This window comes from Odocoileus virginianus, chromosome 9 (genome assembly GCF_023699985.2).
Source record: "Odocoileus virginianus isolate 20LAN1187 ecotype Illinois chromosome 9, Ovbor_1.2, whole genome shotgun sequence".
NCBI classification, from domain to species: Eukaryota; Metazoa; Chordata; class Mammalia; order Artiodactyla; family Cervidae; genus Odocoileus; species Odocoileus virginianus.
In genome coordinates, this window is record NC_069682.1 from 66,156,318 (window position 1) to 66,178,107 (window position 21,790).

At 44.3% G+C, this 21,790-nt stretch overlaps 1 protein-coding gene across 16 annotated transcripts in view; it reads right to left on the bottom strand.

Annotated features, from left to right (window-relative positions):
• The window catches only part of PTPRT (protein tyrosine phosphatase receptor type T), a 1,083,381-nt gene that overhangs the window by 121,852 nt on the left and 939,739 nt on the right, over positions 1-21,790 (bottom strand). For 11 of the 16 annotated variants that reach the window (XM_070472652.1, XM_070472647.1, XM_070472651.1 and 8 more), the window contains one exon: positions 9,981-10,129. In XM_070472652.1, the coding sequence (XP_070328753.1) occupies positions 9,981-10,129 (149 nt within the window). Of the gene's footprint in view, positions 1-9,980; positions 10,137-21,790 lie in introns of all 16 variants that reach the window. The other 5 variants (XM_070472643.1, XM_070472639.1, XM_070472638.1 and 2 more) reach the window with 1 other exon arrangement.

The window sequence follows — 21,790 nt, forward strand, 5'->3', positions numbered from 1 at the left end:
AAGGGCTGATGCTGAAGCTGAAGCTGCAATACTTTAGCCACCTGATTCAAAGAGCCAAGTCACTGGAAAAGACCCTGATGCTGGGAAAGATTGAGGGCAGGAGGAAAAGGGGATGACAGAGGATAAGATGGTTGGATGGTATCACTGATTCAATGGACATGAGTTTGAGCAAACTCTAGGAGATGGTGAAGGACAGGGAAGCCTGGCGTGCTACAGTCCATGGGGTGGCAAAGAGTCAGACATGACTGAGCAACTGAACAACAACTCTATAAAATGGGGATAATAACATCTATCTTATAGAAGGCGGTATACAGGAATGATCTTGGTTATGGGCTTACAGGTATCACACAGACCCAGGTTTAAGTTCCAGCTTAAAAGCCTGCTATTTAAAACTATGAAGCCTTAGGAAAGTTCCTTATTATTTAAAACCTCAGTTTCCTCACCTGTAAATCATCAGGGATAATCATAACAGTTATTTAATCCTTCCAGCACACCAATGAGACAACATAATGCACATAAAATGCTCAGCTGGAAACGAACTCATAATTAATGCTCAATAGATAATAGTTGGTATGATGAATATTAGTAATCTAAGAATTATTATAATTTGAGGCCCCAAACTGGGAGGATTAAGTGAGCTCCTTGGCTGACACAACCAGAAATCAAAAATATCTTAGTACTCTGGAATAACAGGGTCAAATCCAACAAGAAGAAACAGCACAAATGAAATAGAAAGTCTTTACTTGGGCTCCTCAAATCCCTCCTGCATAAGCTCTGCAGGAGGTAGATCTGTGATGGGCATTTGGAGGTTAATTCAAACGTGAGCAGTGTGTTCTGAACCTAGGTGTGGAGTAGAGAGTGAGGGTGGTAGCAGTTCTCTGAACTTCCAGTTAATTTGGCCCGGCATAGACTTGGAAACCACACACTCCACGGACATGGACTAAATGGAGACAGATGTGCCAATCAAGATTTTGAACAGATTGGAAAACAGAAATGTGTACTGAGGAAGGCTGATAGCTGATGTGGGGGCTGCTTAGCCTGAGGGAAGGACCTGCAGGGCACACAGCTGGCAGCGGTCCAGTAGCTGGGGCTGGGGCTGGGAGCAGCAGAAAGGGAAAGACTGATTTCTTTACCCTGTGTGACACCAGAGGGCAGACATGGGCCAGCATCTGGTTGCTGGCCAATCCATATTTCTGTGCACAATCAGGAGTGAATGGATGAAAGTTACAGAGAGTAGATTTCAGCTTAAAAGAAGATAGAATTCAGTACCAGAAGAGCTGGAACCAGATAGAGGATTGGAGCTAGAAGACCTTAGATGAATTTTAGGTCTGTCATTCATTCATACATACATATTTAGATCATGCAGAGATACTTATTGTTGGATCATGTGTCTCCCACAACAGGTTATGAGCTCTCTCTCTATGTATCTATCTGGGGCGTGGGCCAGTTCAGGAGTGCCCGAGGAAGGAATGGGACCATCTGGTCTATGGCTCCAATTCCTAAGAAGCTTCTTGTGGGACAATTCTCATGAGTCCTTCCTGAACTACTAGGCAGCTGCTTTCCTGTGACAGGCATTTTGGGCTCTGAAGTGCATAGAGAAACCAAGCAGAGGCCCTGTCCCATCAGCCAGAAAGGCTATTAATGTTGCTCTCCTTTCTTTCTTTCACCCACTTTGTGATAGAGAGAAAGCTTAAGGTTGCAGGAAAGACAGGACGCTTTGGTTTTGAAAGTAGAACATCCGATCTGAGGTCCAAACCTCACCATCTATTCGTCATGTGACCTGAGGAAGATCTTGTTCCTCTCCTGAAAAATGGGTTTGATAATAAACATACCAACTGAAGAGGGTTGCTGCAGGGATAGATTAAGATCCGTATCTGGACACGCTCATCACAGAGCCTGGCACTTGGTGGGAATCTGACTGGCTTCACACAGGACACTATGGTGGTAGCAGCTTCCGCCCACGTGGTAGAAAGGCTGTTGGAGCATCAGGGGAGGTGTGGAGCCCTCCCTCTCTCCCAGCCATTAGCAGCCTCACATGGTGAGACCAGTTGAGCGGTGAGAGCTATGTTCCTAGTGCAGGAGAGGGAACTTGGGTTCTGGAGTCAGACAAGCCGATCCCATCTCCATTCTACGAGTGCGCGTGTTGCTGTTGTTCGGTCGCTAAGTCGGGTCCTACTCCCTGCAACCCTGTCAACTGCAGCACGCCAGGCTTCCCTGTCCTTTACTTTCTTTCTCCAGGCCAGAATACTGGAGTGGGTAGCCTTTCCCTTCTCCAGGGGATCTTCCCAACCCAGGGATCGATCCCAGGTCTCCTGCATTGCAGGCAGATTCTTTGCCATCTGAGCCACCGGGGAAGCCCACGAATACTGGAGTGGGTAGCCTGTCCCTTCTCCAGTGAAACTTCCTGACCCAGAAATAGAACCAGGGTCTCCTGAATTACAGGTGGATTCTTTACCAGTTGAGCTATCAGCAAAGCCCTATCTTTTGGAGTTTGCTCAAAACTCACGTCCACTGAGTTGATGATGCCATCCAACCATCTCATCCTCTGTCGTCCCCTTCTCCTCCTGCCCTCGATCTTTCCCAGCATCAGGGTCTTTTCCAATGAGTCTATTCTTTGAATCAAGTGGCCAAGTACTGGAGCTTTAGCATCAGTCCTTCCAATGAATATTCAAGGTTGATTTCCTTTAGGATTGACTGGTTTGATCTCCCTGCAGTCCAGGGGACTTTCAAGAGTCTCCTCCGGCACTGGGTTTATTTACTCCAGTTCTTTGAAACTCAGTTTCTTCACTGATGAAATGGGACTAATATCTAATTTATAGGGTTCCTAGGAGGCTTAAGAGTGGGATTTATATAAAGCATACAGTCTAGCACATTGTAGCTGCCAATACAAATGATCTTCCTATTTGGGTTTTTGTTACTAGAGAGCACAGAGCCAAATTAGAATTTGGAAGTTGCCAGCCTGCATATTTAGACTAAATTTTCATATAATGGAGCTATAGTTTAAAATAACCTGGTCTTGACCCTCTTGTCTTCATTTGTGTTTTCCTGATTCTGATTATTTAATTCTCATACAGCTGTTTTTGTAGGTACTTTTATGGATGTTTTTCTAAATTTTTTGTAGAACTAAGTGGATAAAACTTAACTGATGTCAGGAGAGACAGATCCTTATTACGATGCTGCAAATAATGCCTGTATGGTTTGGGGAATGGAGTCTCTGAACCTCAGTTTCTTCATCTGTAGAATGGGGGTAAGAATAAACTTCCTAGTTCTCTTATGGTGCAGGAATAAGGATATACAGCTCCAGGGTTTTACAAAAGAACTCTGGTAAACTATGAAAACTTCAAAAGTAGAAACACCTGTTATTTTTGCGATGATGACCCATTTTATTCATTTTTGTAATTACACCCCTCCCCAAACTATTCTCGGGACTCAGGATGGGACAGGCATATACTAAGCACGAGAAAATGGGCACTGAATATCTCTTTCAAACCCTCCACCATGCTTGCTTCTTTACTGCACAGATAGCTTGATGGCCCAGCATGGGATGCTCCTAAGATATAAACTGCCTTCACCCACCAGACATGAAACCACTCAATAGAATATAAGCAAAAAAATGAAGATGGAGTTTACTAACAGTACCCAATGGGTGAGTCTGTCAAATGCTATTACAGGAAGGATAGATGGCTAAGCCTTGTATCACAGAATTCAACAGTGATTTGTTCTGAAGCATTTTGATTTGGATTGAAAATAAACAAGCAGAGGGTGAGACTATGAACAAAAAATATAAGGAAGATTTAAACAGGAAAATAAAAAAGAAAGCACCAGGAGAAAGACCCAGAAAATGATCCCAGTGAGCCAAAGATCTCAGAAAAAGAACAAGCAGGTAAACAGGGCAATAAGATCAAAATCAGATTACTTAATAAAAGCCAGCAATCCTTTAAATGGAAAATGATGCACATTGTTGACAAGCAATCCTTTTTCAAGAATGCTAAAGCTCTCCAGAGCAATAGCCCATCCCTGACAGACAGCCATCATCCCTGTATCCTGGAGGTCACTAGCCCTCTACAATTGGGATGGAGTGGATGCTGTAGAACTAAGCAGTCACTTGGAATTGAAAATCTGGGAAAACAAACCCACACCGTTGGGTGCCAAGGTTGAATTAGGTCAGGGACCACCTGTTCCATAATGAAATAATTGCTCAGGGCAGGTTTTTCTGAAATCTTTTCCAATGTGACACCTATTCTTTGTTCAATGCTTCCTCAACATTTGCAAATAATCTCAGGGCCTCTTAAAGACACTGATGCAGAAGCCAGTCACTTTCCTAATGTCACAAAAATAGATTCAATTTTACATACATCAGGGTGATTTCAGAAGCAATTTCCACACCTCCAATGTAAGCATTACTTACATTTCCCCCCCCTCAAATCATACCTTAGTGGTTTCACAGAGCACTTTAAAAGGTACCTGATGCATTCCAGGGCATTCAAAAGAATCCCCAGAACATGTTTGTGGTTCTAGCCTGAGGACACCAGATAAACAGAATCCTAAATGCCCATTGATTCAAATGCAAAATGTCTTAATGATTGAGTATAATGTTAATTGAATTTTTTCCTTTTAAAAACAATATTAAAATAAATGTATATACAATATGTATATGTACACACAGGTCTGTGTATGTATGCATGTTATGCCTGTGTGTATATAAATATAAAACACACATATCAATCTTGGAAAGATTGTGTCTGGACTTTAAAACATCTAATTATATTTTATTGGATCTGCTGCTTCTTCCTCCCTGACTGGCCAATCTATCCTGGTCTTGGGTGCTTTCATCTTAAACAGTCTTAAGTTTTAGCCCATGGGGGAAATGAAGGTGGTATTTTCCCCTTGAAATCCAAGAAACTGGTGTTCCCCAGGTTTTCACTTGAGGTCAAAAACATATAAATTGGGTGCATGATGTTTGTCGTGTCTCTGACCACATCTCTTTGGTCTTCAGAGTACTCCCATGACATTTTGACAAATGGAATAAGTGTGCACAAGAGCTTGGTCTGGACAGGAAATACTCATTTTGGTGAATAGGTACTACTTGGCCAGCATGTGCCAACAGCTAGACCTGCTAGTGAACGCCCTTGCCCAGAACAAAAGCAGGAGAGTCGTTGACAAGTTAACACAGTCAGAGGCAGGGGCCGGGGTCGGGGGGCGCTCAGGTGCACCTGTAAGGAGAGACCAAGCCCAGTTCCCTGCACCCCCTGTTCTGCCTCCCCTGCTCTCTGCTGGAATGTACAAACCCCAGAAATTCACCCGTGTGGAGAATGGATTAAGAACTGACTCTCTGGGGAGAGAGGGCTTCCCTGGTGGCTCACTGGTAAAGAATCTGCCTGCCAATGCAGGAGACACGGGTTTGATCCCTGATCAGGCAAGATCCTACATGCCAAGGAGCAACTAAGCCCGTGCACCACAATTCTTAAGCCTGAGCTCTAGGGCCCGGGAGCTACAACTACTGAGCCCACGTGGCCTAGAGCCTGTGCTCCCCATTGGGAGAAGCCACGGCAAAGAGAAGCCCGCACACTGCTACTGGAGAGTGGCCCCTGCTTGCTGCAACTAGAGAAAAGTCCTCGAAGCAACAAAGACTCAGCACAACCAAAAATAAACAAATTATTTTTTTTAACATCACTCATTATCAGAGAAATGCAAATCAAAACCACAATGAGGTACCATTATACGCCAGTCAGGATGGCTGCTATCCAAAAGTCTACAAGCAATAAATGCTGGAGAGGGTGTGGAGAAAAGGGAACCCTCTTACACGGTTGGTGGGAGTGCAAATTAGTACAGCCGCTATGGAAAACAGTGTGGAGATTTCTTAAAAAGCTGGAAATAGAACTGCCATATGACCCAGCAATCCCACTTCTGGGCATACACACCAAGGAAACCAGATCTGAAAGAGACACGTGCACCCCAATGTTCATCGCAGCACTGTTTATAATAGCCAGGACATGGAAGCAACCTAGATGCCCATCAGCAGACGAATGGATGAGGAAGCTGTGGGACATATACACCATGGAATATTACTCAGCCATTAAAAAGAATTCATTTGAATCAGTTCTAGTGAGATGGATGAAACTGGAGCCCATTATACAGAGCGAAGTAAGCCAGAAAGATAAAGACCATTACAGTATACTAACACATATATATGGAATTTAGAAAGATGGTAACGATAACCCTATACGCAAAATAGAAAAAGAGACTCAGATGTATAGAACAGACTTGTGGACTCTGGGAGAAGGCGAGGGTGGGATGTTTCAAGAGAACAGCATCGAAACATGTATATTATCTAGGGTGAAACAGATCACCAGCCCAGGTTGGGTGCATGGAACAAGTGCTCGGGCCTGGTGCACTGGGAAGACCCAGAGGGATCGGGTGGAGAGGGAGGTGGGAGGGGGGACCGGGATGGGGATTACATGTAAATCCATGGCTGATTCATTTCAGTGTATGACAAAAACTACTGCAATGATGTAAAGTAATTAGCCTCCAACTAATAAAAATAAATGGAAAAAAAAAAAAAGAAAAATGAAAAAAAAAAAAAGAAAAAAAAGGAAAAAAAAAAAAGTAACTGACTTTGTGGTTACGCAGACTGTAAACCTGCTCTGCTCTCTGAGAAAAACAAGCTAAATATTTGCTCATGAAATAATCAGTATGTAGTGTTAAGACTGTCCAATTCTCAACCTTAACAAGTGCTTAAACTTAACATCACCAAGAGTGGGCAAAGTGATAGCTTTGTGATAGTTAATCAGAGTGATAGTTTCTATGGAAATGATGCAAAGGGAAGTATGTACACAATGTCACCTGTGCAGCATTTTTGCCAAAATGTTTAACCTGAATATGATCATGATGAAAAAATTTAGATGAATCTGGACTCAGGAGTATTTTGTAGACAGCTGGCCTAGATTTTTAAAAGATGTCAGCATCCTGAAAGGAAAACCAAAGGTGGGAGAACATTGTAGATAAAAAGGTGATGGAAGATGTGGAGGTCAAATATAAAGTGAGCACCTTGACTGAATCCTGGATCCAAAAGATAGTAACAAATAAAAAAGAGAATACTTCAGGGCCATGGGGGAAATTCAGCTATGGGCTGGCCTATCAAAGACAGAAACAAGGTCACATTTCTTGGGTAAGATACTTTTACTGCAATTATGCTGAAGAGCTGTCCTCTTTCTCAGGAAATGTGCTGAGTTTTCTGGAGGTGGGAGTATCACGATGTCCAAAACTTATATCTAGACAGTTCAGAAAATTGTGTATATATAGTGTGTGTGTATATACTGTGTGTATGTGTATAGTGTGTGTGTGTGAGAGAGAGAGAGAGCGCGAGAGAAAGACAGGGAGAAGGAGTGCAAATGTTGCAAGTTCTGAACAATTGGTGAACCTCGGTAAAAGGTGTATGGGTATTCATTTTAATATTTTTTTCAATCATTATATGTTTAAAGCAAAATCTCTTTCCCAAGGCAGCACGTCAGTATTTGAAAACCGCTGCTGCCTCTTTCAAAGTTCAGTGCTTCTAACCAAGGTGCCTGTAAGAACCCCGAGCGGCTTTTACAAAAGTCTACATCCCTGAGTCCCACCCCCACTCCTGATGCCCCAGGAGGTTTTGATTCAGCAAGTAAGTGTGGGGCCGAGACACGTGGATTTTGTAAACTTCCTCAGCTAGATGCTGTGCTGTACATGAGATTAGGAATCATGGGTCTGCGGCAGCCTTGGATCCTAGATCCACCAGGAGACAGTGGTGTGTACCAGTGGGCAGGTCAGCCAAACACTTAACTCTGGATGCATCATCTATAAATGGGAACAAGCACAGAAAGCATCTCACAGGCTGTGGTGTGGACAATGCTGGTCCATACATGCTTGTTTCCTTTCTGTCTTCATCCTCTCATAGAACCCCATCATCCCAAATTGATCTTATCAATGTATTTTTGTTTTTGCCTTTTCATACTGTTCATGGGGTTCAGGAATTCCAAAAAACATCTACTTCTGCTTCATTGACTATGCTAAAATCTCTGACTGTGTGGATCTCAACAAACTGTGGAAAATTCTTAAAGAGATGGGAATACCAGACCACCTTACCTACCTCCTGAGAAACCTGTATGCAAGTCAAGAAACAACAGTTAGAACTGGACATGGACATGGAACATGGACTGGTTCAAAACTGGGAAAGGAGTACGTCAAGGCTGTATATTGTCACCACGCTTATTTCACTTATATGCAGAGTATATCATGCGAAATGCCAGGCTGGATGAAGCACAAGCTGGAATCAAGATTGCTGGGAGAGATATCAACAACCTCAGATATGCTGATGATACCACTCTAATGACAGAAAGCAAAGAGGAACTAAAGAACCATTGGATGAGGGTGAAAGACAGGAGTGAAAAAGTTGGCGTAAAACTCAACAGTTAAAAAATGAAGATCATGGCATCTGGTCCCATCATTTCATGGCAAATGGATGGGGAAACAATGGAAACATTGTTTTCTTATTTTCTTGGGCTCCAAAATAATTGCAGATGGGGACTGCAGCCATGAAATTAAAAGACGCTTGCTCCTTGGAAAAAAAGCTATGACCAACCTAGACAGTGTATTAAAAAGCAGAGACATTGTTTTGCTGACAAAGGTCTGTCTAGTCAAAGCTATGGTTTTTCCAGCAGTCATGTATGGATGTGAGAGTTGGACCATAAAGAAAACTGAGCACTGAAGAATTGATGCTTTGAAACTGTGGTGTTGGAGAAGACTCTTAAGAGTCTCTTGGACTGCAAGGAGATCCAATCAGCCAATCCTAAAGGAAATCAATCCTGAATATTCATTGGAAGGAGTGATGCTAAAGCTCCAATACTTTGGCCACCTGATGCAAAGTGCAGACTCATTGGAAAAGACCCCGATGCTGGGAAAGATTGAAGGGAGGAGGAAAAGGGGATGAGAGAGGATGAGATGGTTGGATGGCATCACTGACTCAATGACATGAGTTTGAGCAAACTGTGGGAGATAGTGAAGGACAGGGAAGCCTAGCATGCTGCAGTCCACGGATTCACAAATAGTCAGACACAACTTACCGACTGAACAATGAACAATAACAACAATGAAGTGATTTTTACAAAATATGTTTTCTTCCCTTTGCCAATGGCACAGTGTGGAGAGAACATGTGTCTCTGTTCATATTCCTTTAGATTTCCTGCTTTCCCCAATTTGGAGCAAAGGCTGGGGAATTCACCATTTCTATGAAATCTAGAAAAAGAACTGGCTTTCAGAAACTTAAGATCAAAAGTCAGCTCTCTTGAGTCAGATTGCCAAGGTAGCTTTAGGTTACTAGTCCTGAGGTTCTCCTTTGGACAGGGGTCAACCCTGAAACCGTGGCCACTGCTATTAGCTTGAGATCCTGTGTTAACTCTGCATAAGAACTCCATTGCTTTTGACTTAATGCCACTTGGGAACTGGGCAAGGCTGGGAAGGCATGGCTTCCAGGACTGAATGAGTTGCTCGTCAGCATGGGGCTTAGGAGAAAGTGCTTCTCTGAGCCTCAGTTTCCTAAGCTGAGAAATGGAGACAGTTGTAACCCATAAGTCATTTACCTTTTATGGTTTATGTGAAACACTGCTTTGACAACTCTATGACACTCAATTTGGTACGGCATATTTTTTCCTCAAGTGTATAATCGTGCTCTCCTTCTTGTTTCTTAGTTTTAACTGCTTTCTGCGCACAAGCAGCAGTTAAGATGACTTATCATTATTCCCACCTGTTTTGGGAAGGATTCTGAAATTTTACTTTTCACCCAGGATGGGTGGCCCCAGTCTTTGCCAGGGATCACTTTCAGCCTGATGATCCCAGGGAAGCATATGGCCCCCGTGTCCTACAGCACACGACACTGGGAGGGGTCAATAGCAGAGGCACCAGGGTCAAGCCGGACCACAGATGTCCCCTTCCCCTTGGTTGGCTCAACTTACCGAATCCGTTCACATCCTGTGAGCTAGAGGAGAAGCCTTCATCATTGCGGCTGGAGCTGAGCTTGGCAGTGGGTTTGTCGGCTGAGGCCACGGGCCCCATTTCCCTCTGTGCTCCACTCTGGGTCTCCTTCTGCTTCTTGGCCAGCTTCCTTTGGGACATGTGCAAGGGGAAAAATCACAGTCAGATGGTGACAGTTGCTTCAAAGGGCTGGAAGATCAGACTGCTCTTTTCCCACCCATCCTCAACCCCAAAACCTGGTGCATTGTCCAGAAACAGGGTCAAGGCAGGTCCTCCAAGGTCAAGGGGCGATAAGCCTAAGTCATTCTGAAACTTTTAATGGCTTCAGTTTCAGAAACATGACATTCATTCTGCCTCACCCCCAGCAAAGGGTGTGTTCTTTACTGAGCTTAAAATGGGAAAAAAATGAGATTTCCATAACATTTCTCTGACTTTAAAAGGAAGACGCAGTCATGTGGAACTTGTCCTGTGGGGCTCTGAAGGATATTCATAATGAAGTCTGGCCATTCTCTGTGATTGAGCTCATGAAATAACCCACAAAACAATGGTGGATTGAAGTAGGAGCTGGTGGGGGCAGGGGGTAAGAGTGGACGTTAGTTAGCCCTATAGCTCAAAAGGATAAAAGTTAAAGCAGAACTAGATGCACAGTTATCCCTATAGTAACCCTCAGAGCCAGATGGGCATTTAGAATAATGACGACGATGATAATGATGACAATGATGATGACGACCCGGAACAGCCATGCTCAAACTCGTGTACATCAGAACCACTCAGCTGAAAAAGCCCACAGATCCTAGATTCATACAAGTAGGACAAGGACTGAATGTCTGCATGGCCACCAAGTTCCCCAGGTGATTCTGACACCAACCACCAGGGACTGAAACCAGCAGCTTTGGTATCAGACAGACCTGGCTTCATAGCCTCCCTCCACGCAGCCTGTGACTGCACGAGGCAGGGCAGGATCCTTGACCTCGTTAAGTTCTGCACTTCACAGGCCAACCTCAGAGGAATTACTTGAGGACTAAGTGAGACAGTGTGTGTGGAGTGCAGCGCCTGGCACACAGTGAATGCTCAACATGCGGCAGCTGCTCTTCTTGCTTTTGCATCATCACCACTGATTCAACTGCATCCCCCTGCTCGAGTCCTCTCTCCAGCAGTCCTGCTGTGGAATCCCATCCCTCCTGGATTATACCAAGGGATGGAGACTTTGGCACCTCACTAGGAGGCTGAGGGTTAAAAGTTCTTGTATGGATTTGAAATCTACTCCCCTTAAATGTCAACTATTGGGTCTTAGATTTATTGTCAGAGGTATAAAATTAGGACTGACCTGCACAGGACAGCTTGTCAAATATTTGTAAATTAAAAAAAAAAAAAACGGGTCCCTCTGAGTTTACCCAATATGTGTCCATCTAAGTACAGTAACTTTGTCCCTATGATATGCAAAGCTACACGTTGCATGTGAAATATCTGGAGGGTAAATTCTTTCAGGTCTCCTGCTCCATTTTTCACAGGGCTTGACTTCAAATTCAATCCTGGTCACTCTTACTTTAACATGGAAAGAAGAGATGTTCCAGAGAGGTCAAATTCAGCACTGCATAGAAAATTTCCAAAGTTGAGCCCATCTGATAATGAAATAGGCAGTTTCAAGAGGTAATGAACTCCTGTCAGAGGAGGTATTAAAAGCAATGAATAACCTAGGCTTCCCAGGTGGCACAGTGGCAAAGAATCTGCCTGCCAATGCAGGAAGATGCAAGACATGTGGGTTCAAACCCTGGGTCAGGAAGATCCCCAGGAGCAGGAAATGGCAAGCAGCTCCAGTATTTCTGCCTGGAAAATTCTAGGACAGAGGAGCCTGGTGGGCTATAGTTCATGTGGTCACAGAGTGTCAGATATGACTGATATCGTGTGCATGCACACACACACACACATACACACACACACAAGTATTTTAGAGACATGCTTGCAGTCTAAGTCACTTCAGTCATGTCCTACTCTTTGCAACTCTACGGAACCCGAGGTATAATACAGTGATAGGAGAGCTGTTTATCACCTGTGGGTCCAGAGGGACAAGCAGAGGGAACAGCCACCAGGACCCAAAAGGTATTGTGAAGAGGAGGCCACCTGTACAGAAGCAGTGATCTTCTCCCAAAGAATCCAGCCAGTGCTGGATGACCTTGCAGGAAGGGACCCAGAGGCACAGATCCCAACTACATCCTCCCCTCCCACATTAGAGTGGCTCATGCCAAAGGCATGGCATCTGTTTGGATCTTGCTTTGTAGACAGAGAACATAGAAGAGAAGCACCTAGAGTGGATCTGGACTTGGGAAGAGAAGAGCTTTCACTTCTCTCATTCTGGCCACAATTTGAAGACAAACGCAGCCTAAATTGAATTATTATTATTTTTTAAATTGGCCTGGGGAAAAGAAGGGGGCTCAGGAATAGAAGTGCATCTTTCGGTTCAAATGCTCTGGCCATAGGCATGCTGCTCCACTAGTGAGACTATTCCAGGCAGACAGAAAAACCATAAGAAATGAAGCATTTGGTCACTCGGGCCTTTCCTCACCATTGGCAGGCAATCAGCCAGCAGGCAGGGGTATGCGAATGAAAGAAAAATGAGTAATTCGGCTTCTGATGACATTTCACAGTTTCATTCTTCATTTATTATCAAAAAGGAGTGTGTTTAAAAATGTATATGTGACCTTCTTAATCATAAATTTGAAAAGATATACAGCAGACCCTCTGCCTCCATCTGAGTTCTGTTCATACTGCCCCAGCAGGAAATAAAAGGAAATCTGATAAGAGAGTTAACTTTCGAACTATAAATGAGTATGTATTGGGGTTTTGATATTTCCTTAGGGCAGAACTCCCAACCAATCTCATTCTATTCAGGGTAAAATAATATGGAGACAGTTGTCTTAGGCACAAATCATTGGTTTCCAAAGGCATAATAATAATAAAAAGACCTTGGCTGCCTCTATGAATAGTGGTATTTTACAGTAAAGTTTGGGTAGCTCTGAACACCTGGGTAAAAATTTTTTAAATGGAGCCTCTCCAAAGCATATATTTAAAAACTGGACAACTCAGGTTTTTCACATTCTTAGTTTTTAGCCCATGGTTGACATGATGTTTTCATGGTGATGATGATGCTACCTAAAATTTAAAAATATGTAGACAGGTGTTGCAGCTTCAAAATGGAAATGAAAGGTATGTAGAAGGAAATAAAACATAAAACTGCACTTTGGGGATCTTATTCATAATTTAAGTATTGAAAACCCTCCTAGTAATTTAGGGGGACTCCCCTGGTAGTCCAGTGGGTGAGATTCCACGCTTCCAATGCAGGGGGCCCAGGTTCGACTTCTGGTCAGAGAACTAGATCCCATACACTGCAACTAAGAGTTTGCAAGCCGCAACTAAAGATCCTGTATGCTGCAACGAAGATCGAAGATCCTGTGTGCCGCAACTAAGACCCAGAGCAGTCAGATAAATAAATAATTAAAAAAAAAGTAATTTAGAGGAGATCATATTCATTCCTGTGGTCACAGAACTTGGCTGATTCCCCTCCCTCTTCTTCCTAAAGAAGGGGAGCATACAAACTAGGGAGTGGGGCACATCAGACCCTCAGCGTACGGCTCCAGGCTTCAGCTCGGCCTTATCTTCCACACACGTCTCCTTTTAGGGAACACCAGCTACTTCACCCCCCTCTCCTAAGCATTCCTCAATACTCCTTCCTCCTCAGCGTGACCCTATTCTTCTCCCTGGACCCCCTCCTCTTTATCCTTCAAGACTCAGGGGCATTCAGATGTCACATCTTCTCTTGCTCCCCCAGACAGCTGCATGGTTCTCTCTTCTGGGTGGACTCTTCCACTGAACACATTTATTTAGCACCTACATGCGCCAGTCTCTGCTCGATGGAAGATCACAGTGTCAAACACCAAACATGATCTCCACCTTCCTAGGACACAGAGACTGATGGCAGAGACAGGCACTAGACCGGGAAATACAGAAATCGATATAAAATCCCAAACGTGAGGAAAGCCAAGAAGAAACAATATATATGGTGAGAGGAGAGCAACAAATAGCTGGTTTGAACCCTGTCAGGGGATCATGGAGGACCTCGTTGCCATGTGAATGAAGCACTTGACTAACCCAACTGCAGTGATTCAACTCTCCTGCCCAGGAAGGCAAGCACCTCTTGGGTGAACCTCTTCCAACCTCCTGGATCTACTCCAACCTCTTGCTGAGTGTCTGGCATGTAGCCGGTGCTCAATAAATTTGCTGTGCAAATTTATGTTTTAAAGTCTACAATCTGAGGTGCAGAAAAGACTGTCATTCTTCTCTGACTACAGATTATAACCACTTAAAAACAGATATATGCAAGGAGACAGGAAGAAAAAGCTGCATGAAATTAGTTGGGGACCTGAAATATTTCTACTTAATGGATAGTTTTGTCTAACAATTTAGCATTTCCTTCCTAGGATGTCTGAAGAAATGATGGAATGTACATAGAAGGCAGAGACTTCTTTTTCTCTCTCAGAGCCCACAGAATGGCCATAGCTATAGAATGCTTAAAAAAAAATAAACAAAAAACCGTATAAGACGGCCACAAGGAACATAGTATGGGTCATATAACTCACGCAGTCCTCAAATCCCTTAAGACTTAAGTACCTGTGACTTGCTGAACTTGGAATTTTTTGTCTAGTTGTTCTGAGGTTCCTTCCAATTGGGTCACACAATTTCACCAGCAGGGGGTACCGAGAGCTGTTAGAAAGCAGGCATTGCACAAGCCTGTCTATTCCTCTGCTGGGTCCTTGGAGGGTTGAAGAACGTTTCAAGACATAGCAATCCAAGTTCCCTGCTTCTGACAGGTTGGGACAATGTGATGTGACAGATCACTGGGAGGTCTCCCCGACCTTTGCTTGTTAGCTGAGTGAGGGCTAGTGTCTGGGGATGTGCCCACGAGAGACCATGAGTTCTGTGGATCCTGAGTACCAGTCTTTGTAAGGGACGGTAGCAGGTGGAATGGCTCAATGGAGAGAACTGTAGGGCTGTGAAAGGTTCCAGAATCATTCTATGACAGGAGGAGGAAGAGTGTCTGAAACACATGGGGATGTTTCTCATGGAAAGGAAATATTCTGGAATGCTCTTTTCACACATGTGGTATCTGGCTCCATGTGGCCCCAGAGGGCAGAATTAGAACCACCATGTTGGCTGGACACAGGGAAGAAATTTCTAGTAAAGTAGAACTGCTTTGATTTCCCTGGTGGATAAGAATCTGCCTGCCAATGCAGGGGACATGGAAGATGCCACATGCCACGGAGCAGCTAAGCCTGTTGCATCACAACTACAGAGCCTGCACTCGAGGGCCCGTCAGCTGCAACTACTGAAGCCAGCGCACCCGCAATAGGAGAGACCACCACACCAAAAAGTCCATGCACTGCAACGAAGAGTAGCTCCTGCTTGCTGCAACTAGAGAAAGTCCTTGCAAAGCAACAAAGACTCAGTGCAGGCAAAAACAAACAAATAAATAAGATAGAGCAGAACTGCTTGGGTCTCCTTTGGAAGAGCCTAATGCCTGCATTGACTGTCCCATGTTTTCTTCTTCAGCTCCTTTCTCTTCACCTTTTAGGGACCAACTCAAAGGCCCACTGCTCTTAGAAATCATCATCTCCTCCTCAAAGGGAGTAGTTTATTTCTCTCTGCATATTAATTTGTTGAAAAAAATACTTAATGAGCACCTGCTTTGTACCAGTGGCTGTTAACATAGGATACCGTGATGTGAAAAGCCAGACAAGACTCATGCTCTGCATAAGCTTTTGGAGGTAATGAGCTCCCCATTATCGGAGGAATTCAAGTAGAGACTGAGAAACTATCTGGAAAAGAGGTTAGAAGTGATTCCAGCCTCTTGTTTTTTTGTTTGTTTGTTTTGTTTTGTTCAGTTGCTCAGTCATGTCTGACTCTTTGTAACCCCATGAATTGCAGCACGCCAGGCCTCCCTGTCCATCACCAACTCCCAGAGTTCACCCAAACCCATGTTCATCGAGTTGGTGATGCCATCCAACCATCTCATCCTCTGTCGTCCCCTTCTCCTCCTGCCCTCAATCTTTCCCAGCATCAGGGTCTTTTCAAATGAGTCAGTTCTTTGCATCAGGTGGCCAAAGTACTGGAGTTTCAGCTTCAGCATCAGTCCTTCCAATGGATCCTGCCAAATCCTGCATGTATGAATGGAGAACAGGAGACCCCCCGCCAAGTGAGAGAGGGTGCTGGAACTCCACAGGGCTCTTTCCTGGATGTGAAGAGCCAGGGGAGACACTGACCAGGCTCTCTTTCCCTTCCTGTAGGGCTTTCCTTGACCCATCCTTTACTGGCATCTCTGGACAGACTTTAAACACAAAGACTGGAACCCTGGAGCCAGAGAGATGTCCATCCAAAGGAGGCAGACAAGGAAAACTCAGCTGAAACTCTACTCCTATCAAAAGCCAGCGCTGTACTCTGTGAAGCCTGGATGTTTCTGTGCTGACATGATTGAATATCTAATTAAATTTACACGTCAGAACTGGAAGGGAACTGCATCATTCTCTCATTTTAGAAAAGAAACTGAGGCCCAGACAGAGGGGGTGCTTGGCCAAGGCATGTGGCATGTTGGCAGAAGTCAGAGGGCCCTACCCTGCTTTCTGCCTGCCAGCTCAGGACACCTGTTTTAACTTTCCTCCACTTCTCCTTTTGGGACAAAATCAGAAGTGCAAATTCCATCCATGGTAATAATTCCAGTCCTCGTTGAATGCAGCAAAACCTCATTAATCCAAATCCCACTAACTCAGAATGACTGTAACTGAGGCAGAAGCTGGGCTACCCTAGAGCAGAGCTGACAGTGTAAACGAGGATATGGAAAACTGCAGGATTAAAAGGCGAACACGCCACTTCCTCTCCTCTCAGAAGGCAGGATGGCACAGCAGTTAACATCAGCTTTGGTGCCAGACAACCTGGCGTCAAAGCCTGGCTCCGTCTCAGACTTGCTGCGTGAGCTCTTGCGAGTTACTCAATCCTTTGCATGTCAGTTTCCTCCTGCCTGCAGAACTGCAGGTAGCATCCGTGTGCCCCAGGAAGGGAGGGTGTTTGTGAAGATTTAAATGGTGTGTAGTAGTTACCGAAGCATTTCCCCCAGTGCATGGTACACAGTAAGTACTCAATAAATGCTCTCTGGTAACCTTTTAAATACAGCACACAGCCATGTTGATTTAAATGGCCTCATTATTTATTAAATACAAATCCACTAAAATAGATACCCTGAAGAATGGCTTTTCTCTAAAAACATTTTTTGATGTATTCTGGAGCCGTGCTTCTCAGCCTTGGCTGCACAGATCATTTGGGGAGCTTTAAAATTACTGATGAGATCCTAATTCAGTCGGTATGGGGTGCAGCCTGGGCATCTGGGTTTCTAGAAGCTCCCCAGGTGGTTGTAATGTGCCACCAAGCTTAAGCAGCACTAATGTGGAACGGTGGTTCTCCAAGTAGTCTCTGGACCAGCATCATCAGCTCTACCTGGGAACATACTAGAAATACAGTTTCTCTGGCCTCATCCCTGACCAACTGAATCAGAAACTCTAGATGAGTAATATGCACTCCAAGCAATCCTAATGCATAATGAAGTGTGATATCCCTGTTCTTGGGAACAAGGTCTTCAGCAGATCAGAATTGAAGAGTCCCTACCTCATAGAAGGACCATGTCCAGGAGGTAAGATAGCTGGGTGCCATCTCCCGGTCTCTCAGTGAGTTACCAAGGACACACCACTCCCACTTTCTGGTACTGATGTTACTACAGGGGGGGAATTGGCATCTAAAAACCACTGCAAGAACTGATGCTTTTAAAATGACAGTTTCCAGTTAAATTGTGTTCCCCTAAAACAAGGGTCCCCAGTCTCCCGGATCTAAGGCCTGGTGATCTGTGGTGGAGCTGATGTAATAGTAAGAGAAATAAAGTGCACAATAAATGCCATGCACTTGAATCATCCCCAAAACCATTCCCTCTACCCGCGTCCCTGGAAAAACTGTCTTCCATGAAACCGTTCCCTGGTGCAAAAATATTGGGAACTGCTGCCCTAAAAGATATACTGAAGCCCCATGCCAGAGGTTAGAACTTTCATAGTCTGTGAATGTGACCTTATTTGGAAATAGGGTCTTTTTTTTTTTATAATCTCAAAAATTTTTACTGCATCTTTATAGAATTAGATATTTTACAACTTTAGAAATATTTTACTAATATGACAGGAAAAAAGTCAATTTAGTATCATTTGTCTTGTTCATTCAGATCCATTCTCAGCAACCTCAAGTTAACATAATTAAGTATTTGCTTAATGAGATGGTGGTTTCTAAAACTTCTCCCCAAATCCTACTAAAATATCTATAATGCAAGAAAAATGAGAATGCTCACAATTGATCTCAAGTTTTCTACAAGAAAAATTGGTGGCCGATGCAGGCTTGGAAATAGGGTCCTTACAGATGTAAACCAGTTAAAGTGGCTCTAATACAGTTTGACTACTGTTCTTACAAGGAGAGCAGAATTTAGCTAGAGATACCCAAGGAGGGGGCCATGTAATGACAGAGGCAGAGAATGGAGTGAGGCGACTGCAGGTCGAGGGACACTGAAGAGTTTATAGCCTTCGTCAGAAATGAGGACGCGGCAAGAGAGAGTCTACGCAGAATCTCAAGGGGAGCGTGACCCTACAGACTCCTTGATTTTGGACTTCCAGCCTCCAGATCTGTGAGAGAATACATCGAGTTGTTTTAAGCCACCCAGTTTGTGGTACCTTATTACGGCAACCCCAGGAAATGGATATACTAACCATGAAATGATAAATCCTAAGTTTATTTATTTCTTTCTGCAAACCCATCTAACATTGTTCAAAATAGAGTAGTGCCTCTCAAGGTCCACTATCAAGTCTCTTTCAGACACCCAAGGATTGCGGAATAACTGAAGAAATTAGATTCTCAGAAAAACCACATCCTATTGAAGAACGGTCAGCCCAGATACAACTATGGATCACCCCCTCTTTTCTACACCATGCCCTTTGAAACTCAATCATTCAGCTCTGTGTGACTGACCCTTTTCCTCTCTTGGAAAGTGAATAAAAACTTTCTGTGAAATCTTTCATAATCCGCATCGGCTCACTTTCTAGGCATTATTTAAGGCTATTACAAACACAATTAACTTCTTTAATTCTCCTAGTAACTCTGGAAAATTAATAGTATTAGTAATTCCATTTTACAGATGAAAGGGTGAGGCAGAGTTGAAGTAATACCCAAAAAGCCACCCAGGCTTTAAGAGATGGAGCTGGGATTTAAACCCAGGCAGTCAGGCTCCTGAATGTTCTCTAAGATTCCTTGTTATGTCTCACTCAGCCAAGGACCCATGCATGTATATCCTTGTGCCCAAGCTTTACCAGCCGGCTCCTCTCCTCTCCAGGCAAACACACACTGACATGGATAAGCACATATATGCAGCCAGAAAGCTCACTTTCATACCCACTCACATCCTTGAGGTCCTCCACATTCTCTCTGCTCATTACCTCTGCTGGGTACCAAACCTGGAAAAATAACTGGTGGGTCCTTCCTCTCCTACTCCCATCATAGCTCAGTTGGTAAAGCATCTGTCTGCAATGTGGGAGACCTGGGTTCAATTCCTGGGTTGGGAAGCTCCCCTGGAGAAGGAAATGGCAACCCACTCTAGTGTTCTTGCCTGGAGAACCCTACAGACAGAGGAGCCTGGCAGGCTACAGTCCATGGGGTCGCAAGAGTTGGATACGACTTAGGGCTATCTTTCTTTCTTTCCTCTCCTACTCCCATCACCCTAGCTTGGGGCTTCTCCATGCTTCTACCGGAATGGCAAAGTTACTGAAGTAACAGTAGCACATACTATCACAATTCAAAAGGTCAAGGGACCTTGGGCACCATCACCTCCATCTCCATCTCTCTTGCCTTCTGTGTCTGTGCTTCTACCTGTCTGTCCCTTCTTCTCTCATCAGCCTGCAGCTGCCTCTCTGTCTTCCTTGCCTGGATGGGCTCTCTTTCTATTGAGGACAGAGTCAGACCCAATCTGACCATCTCCTGGAGCTGGAAAGGGAACCAGCACAGCAGAAGGCCTAAGACAGATGCAAGGCTCTTCTCTTGTTGGGCATCTGGTCAACCTACCCCCCCAGATCCTGAAGGAGAGCCTAGTGGGAACAGCATCTCCAAACTCTGAAGCCAGACCACCTGGGTCCAACCCTGGCTCCACCACTGACTGGCTATGCCTTGGACAATGGCTTAGGCTCTCGGTAACTCAGTTTCCTCATCTGGTAAATAGGAATAATACAGTGAATTCTCACAACTATTTGCAACAGATGCTGACTTACAAATATTAAAGTCCTTACAATAGGATCTGTCACCTACCAAAGAAGCTTCATATAAGTGTTTGTTAAATACTAAGCAATGGGAAGGAAATTAATGCTTCGAAGGAAAGTGAGGACAGAATCTATGGCTCAGATAGTGGGAACTTCTTGAATGGTTTCAAGTCACTGAGCTCCAAATCCCTGGGCTAGGCGAACACCCCGCTCTGTTCTTGGTGCTGTGGAAATACCATGCACTTTGGCCGCAGATTACACTGGCTCGAACCAGATCATGACTGTATCTTCATCTCCATGAGACTCATGTGTAGGAAGATTTTTGATAAGCTCCAGTTCACAGAGTCTCTAGGATGATTAGAAATAATGTGTTAATTCCTAAGCATAGTCTTGGCCTGTAACAGACACTCCGCAAATGCTGGTTCTTCTTCTGCTCCTTCTTCACACTGGTCACCTGCATTCCTTCTTCCTTGAAGTGAAAGTGTTACTCACTTAGCTGTATCTGACTCTATGCAATCCCATGGACTGTATCCAGCCAGCCTCCTCTGTCCATGGTATTCTCCAGGCAAGAATATGGGAGTGGGTAGCCCTTCCCTTTTCCAGGGGATCTTCCTGACCCAGGGATCTACTTGCTCTTCTGTAAGTTGGCCTTCTGCTGCAAGTGGTGCATGGCGGTGATTCACGAACCTGAGAGTGCACTAGAATCACCTAGGAAGCATGTTAATACAGGGATGGTTGGGCTCTACTCTTGGCGTTTCTGATTTGGTGAGTATGAGGTAAGGCCTGAAACTGCATTTCCAACTTTCTAGGAGATGCTGGGACTATCTTGGAGAACTATGGGTCTATGGGATGTCACCTCCTGCTATTGGGGAACACGTGCCCTTTAGTGGCTGTCTTTTCACCATCAGTCACCTGAAACCTTCCTCCCATCACCCACCCCCATCCCATGTCTCCTAAAACTGCCAATAAGCATAATATACCCTTTAGTTGAGCATTGCCATTTTCCTGGGATTTTATCCCAATAAAATAATAGCAAAAAATAATAAAATAATAGTAAAAAGGAAAATGTATTATGTAGAAAATACTGGAAAATGCAGCAACGTGTATGTTGGGGTTTGGTTCTCAACCATGGCATGCTGACATTTTGGGCAGGATGATGCTTTGCTGAGGGGGCTGTGCAGTGTACTGCAGGATATCCAGCTGCGTCCTTAGCTTCCACCCAAGAGATTCTAGTAGCTTCTCCCACCCCCAGGTGTGACAATCAAACATGTGTTTACCTCCTACACTGTTGGTGGGAATGTTAAATGGTGCAGCCACTATGGAGAACAGCATGGAGGTTCCTTAAGAAACTGAAAATACAGCTACCATATGACCCTGCAATCCCACTCTTGGGCATATATCCAGACAAAAACATG